Source organism: Triticum urartu, unplaced genomic scaffold, assembly GCF_003073215.2.
Source record: "Triticum urartu cultivar G1812 unplaced genomic scaffold, Tu2.1 TuUngrouped_contig_5214, whole genome shotgun sequence".
Classification (NCBI taxonomy): domain Eukaryota; kingdom Viridiplantae; phylum Streptophyta; class Magnoliopsida; order Poales; family Poaceae; genus Triticum; species Triticum urartu.
The window spans coordinates 1,768-6,577 of NW_024115871.1; the positions used below are offsets into that span (position 1 = coordinate 1,768).

The following is a 4,810-nucleotide window of genomic DNA, read 5'->3' on the forward strand; positions in this document are numbered from 1 at the left end:
TAGGAGCACTCCGTACTTACAACATGGTCACTACTCACTCCGTCTTACAGCTACTAACACACGTGTTGTTTAATAACCTACGCCGGTCAAGCATTTCGGGTTCGACCACCAGTTTAGCACGAATAGCCAACATTGACAATGCCAAATTGTTACGCAGCCTTCAGTGACGTGTTCATGGTACAGAATACAGTAGATTTTACTATTTCAAATACCACAATTCAATGCATCGATGGTTAAAATGACACACGGGCCCACTGCTACTTGCAGGATAGTGTTAGTTACTGATGATCTGTGACGCTTTGGTGACACGGGTACAGCTCACATGCAGGAGCGACAGTGGCCAGAAACACAGAATGCAGTATCACTACAACATTTGAGAGGATCTGCTCTCTGCATCAAGTGAACAACGTGATGATTATTGAGTAGTATCAAAGTTCGGAGACGAAGCCGTGCTTCACGTTTCATTCATTTACAACCCATTTATTCGGACACGGCCTACTCTCTTTATTCCAAGCTTCTTAACTGCCCTCCCTCTTCATTCTAACTCTTGCACCTTTTATTCGGACACGGCTTACTCTCTTTATTCCAAGCTTCTAAAACTGTCCTCCCTCTTCGTTCCATCTTACACCTTACGCCTGCATAGCTATCCACGCTTATCAGCACACCTGGCCCCAGTAGGTTCTCGATCCTTCTTCTCCATTCAGGTGGAAGCGGATGCCAACTTCAAGCATCAACCCAGGTTGCCCATGCATACATACTTAATCTGCAACCACGGTCAAGCAAATGAGAAACGAGTAACATGTCGGGAAACAGTTTAGAGAGTCGCATGTACCAACCTCCAGGTAGTCGTCCATGCCGTATTTTGATCCTTCTCGCCCAAGCCCAGACTGCTTAACCCCACCGAATGGCGCTACCTGGAAATTATGTTATACCTTACATTGTAAGCCCAACGCAGGAGATTAAGTAATTCGATTTGGCATTCTATTACCTCTGTTGAAATCAATCCCTCGTTCACACCGACAAGCCCGTATTCAAGAGCTTCGGAAACACGCCACGACCGCGCAATGCTCTTTGTAAACATGTATGCGGCTAAGCCTGCAGCGTCGTGGATAATGAGGTTACTATAATGACTTTACAACATGTTTTCACAAAATTAGCCTTAAGCCAAGACTATGAATTACTAAAATAAAATTCATTACCGCTAGGTTTTCTTAAGATGGTTATGTACTTAACACAAAGAATTCAGACATTGCTAGTTACCACTATCTAGAAATATGTGAATGTTGTATCATTCTCTACCAACGTTTTCTGACTGCGACATACCCTGTCCATTATGTTTCACTGCAGGTTTCTTGTTAAGGGCTTGACATATATGGCAGTCTACAGAAAGGGAATCCTAAAACGTTACAAGCAAACTTGGGCCAGATAATGAACCTGCATTGGTGTCGTTTGCTAAATGGATTGCTTCCTCCTCAGTTTTGAATGGTATAAGTGGTGCAACTGGACCAAAAACTTCTTCCCTGAAGCAAAATGTATTGGCCTTTTTACATCATTAAGAGTTCAAAATCTGAAGATAATTATAAATTTGCAAAGGACTGGACCAACGATTTCATGATTTCTGCACATAAAAGTAAGATCTATGCACTGAAACAAGATGGACACGATGTAGAAATTCAATCTTTACCTGAAAAGAAGCATATCATTGCTTACATTCCCTACCACAGTTGGCTCATAAAAGCTCATCCCAAGGCTGTGCCTTTTACCACCGAGCATGATGCTGGCTCCCTACAGAAGGACCGAGATAAGGAGATAATTTACAGTTTACATGCAGTTGCAGGTTATGTTGGAAATTTGGTATAGAATCATCAGACAAGCATCTTGGTATAGAATTGTCTCTTATTAGTGTGTGGGTGACGAACTAGAGTCAAGATTCAGGAAAACTGTGGTTCCTCAACCAGTTAATTTACAGTTAGGTGGGATGAACCAGAGTCAAGATTCAGGAAAATTGTGGTTCCTCAACCACTTAACTTTTTGATTCACCTTTTAGGAAATGTTACCAACAATCCAGCTGGGGCCAGGAAATGGTCTAGCCATAGTTTGGAACCTAACATCTAATTCCAATAGAGAAAATGTACGCCGTTACAGTCATTTGAGATTACCTTTGAAGTAGCATCACCTACAAACTTCTCTACCTACAAGAGAACAAGCCAGAAAATAAAACATGTAAGGATCGCTACATAAAATAATTCAGAATTATTGCAAGTGCAAAATATGAACCTTTTCAACAGCAGCTTCATTGATTAGAGGACCCTGCATGTGAAAGAAACTGTAAAACCTGGCATGAGGTACCAAAAAGAAAATAACATAGCAGATCACGAGCATTATCCATTATGACGCAGCACAAAGTTCAATCATAATTCATAAGGGTCTCTTTGGAAGACAGAATTCTATAAATTAAGGAATAAAAAACACGTAGGATTGAGATCTCATGGCTTGTGGCATCCGTCAGGTTTTGAATTGAGTCAACTAAAACAGCAAATATCTCCCAGGGTAAGCCGTCATGCTGCCTGATGCAACTGATGACTGGCAGGCAGACCTTGTTGACCGTTTCAAGAGGGTTGTACCCACAACTTACGGAACCTAAGAGAACCTTCAGGAAGACAGCCATGGGCCCACGTTGATGAAGCGGCTTTGTTCGATTTTTATCAGCATTTCTTGGATTCGATTAGTGAGGACTCGCTTTCCCTGCTTCATGATTTTTACAATGTTAGACTGGACATAGCTAGACTTAATTATGGAGTGATTTCTCCCTTAACTAAGGCCCCGTTCGGATCTCCTCTAGCTTCTCGTTTAGTTGGCTTCTCGAATTCTCGCTGGCTTCCAGCTTCTCGCTGGAGCAGCCTCGCGTTCGGCTGACGTGAGCAGCTGCTCACGTGCACAGCCCATGAAATGGGCTTGGCCTGTTCAGCCAAGGGTTGGGCCAATGCACTTGGAAGAGTAGGGCTGAAAATGGCTGCGCGTATGTGCTGCATGGATCTTGTTGCAGGCTGGACGGAGCAGGTCGTCCGGCTGCCGGCGGCAACCAATGGAGTGTGGCTGCAGATGCGGAATTTGACTGCGGGCGGCGACCTGCAGGACGAGGCCGAGAAGCGTGGGGCGGTGGCAGAAGACTTGCGGTGGCGGACTGGCGGCGCCGCAGCTAGGGTTGCGAGAGCAGAGGCTCGCGTCTGTCTCGCTGAGCTTGCTCTCGTCAGGTCAGGCTTTAGCGAGAAAAACGGTTCGAGGAAGCTGAACGTGGAACTTCGGGAGGGTAATCATACGTAATTTCCAGCAACTCCTGCTTCTCATTTTTGCGAAGCTGGGCCGGAGCTGCTCCACAAAATTGCACTGCAGGCCGCTCGTTCTCCAGGAGCTGGATTCTCAAAGCTGAACCGTTCGGGTCACTTCTCGCTCGCTTCTCAGGAAGCTGGATCGTGGAGGAGATCCGAACGGGGCCTAAGTGTCCAGATGCTGATAGAATTCAAACATGTGGTCCAAATGAGCTGAAATATCCCACATAAGTAGTGAATATAATTATAATTTACTGATTTTTTAGCATATTTTAGAAATGTTGAATTCTGAACCAAACTTTTGAATGAGCCAACTAAAACTGCAAATATCTCCAAAACCTGTCGTCCAACCCGGGTTTTTTTCATGTGTGCACTTATAAGCGGGACCAACAGGGATCATGTCAACGGAGCCAAACGATGGATTAGCTACCTGCAACAGATTACACGAATAGGTGGTGTTTCGTACAATAAGCTTGTAGAGTAGGTGTTCTGCACAAAATCAACCTCAATAGTTGGTGGTTTCGGCTCAGGAAACAAAAACATATGAATCTGGAAAAGTGGTTCTTGGGGTGATCCACAAAAAAATTGTAGGAATTTGGAGAGAGAGAGAGAGAGAGAGAGAAGGTTGATGCAAGACACTAAGTAATTTTCCGTGTGGTCTAACCTCTTGCTAGATATCAGATGGAATTGGAGCGTATAAAAGCAAGCCTTACAAATTTGGTGGTCTCATTCATTTGATCCGGATGGATTTCATGAGAAAAATCCTATTGACTGACATCCTACAGAATTCCTATGAAAATCCTTCAATCCAAAGAGACCCCAAGTACTGTCAAATTAGGTATTCTTATAACTCATACAGTGTGAGAAAACATTGTCCAAGCAACTAACACAAGAAAGACATAGTTCAAATTTTGTAGCTCAATATATAACAGAGGGGGATTAAACACTTTATATACCTGTGATGTACTCTCTTCTAGCCCATTACCGACTTGCAAACTCTGAACAGCCTTGACAAATGCACTTGCGAATTTTTCGTAGATACCTACAGATGCAACTTGCATTCTTAACAGAACACAAGAGGCACCAATAACATATATATGACATAAATGATCAGTATACCTTCTTGCACCAATATCCTGTTTGCACATACACACGTCTGTCCGCTGTTCCGAAACTTGGCAGCAAGCTAAATAAGAATGGAGTAGGTCAAATATGCATCATACTATGATCAAAATGATAGAATTTACACATTTCAATAGCCTGTTAGCTGAAGTGGGAAAGTGTAAAATATGTTAGTAAGAGAAAGTGATACATATGAAATGAACTTCATTAGCTGATTCAGCCATTATCATGTTTTTTTGGCCATATTGTGATGTTATCCTCTAGAAAAGTAACAGGGATATGCGCATTCCCTGGAAGGCAGCTGCATTACCTGGATACCAACCCAACACTGAATTTCTAACATAATATATGTTGGGAAA

General features: G+C 43.0%; 1 protein-coding gene across 1 annotated transcript; it reads right to left on the bottom strand.

Annotated features, from left to right (window-relative positions):
* Positions 1 to 303: 303 nt before the first annotated feature.
* Positions 304 to 4,515, bottom strand: LOC125528919 (succinate-semialdehyde dehydrogenase, mitochondrial; the record flags this gene model as incomplete). Its single annotated transcript, XM_048693335.1, is given in 9 exon segments — positions 304 to 763; positions 837 to 914; positions 989 to 1,095; positions 1,435 to 1,520; positions 1,685 to 1,785; positions 2,160 to 2,192; positions 2,278 to 2,310; positions 4,286 to 4,371; positions 4,449 to 4,515. Coding segments are annotated over 9 exon segments (624 nt in total), but the record flags the coding sequence as incomplete, so codon positions are not given.
* Positions 4,516 to 4,810: the final 295 nt, after the last annotated feature.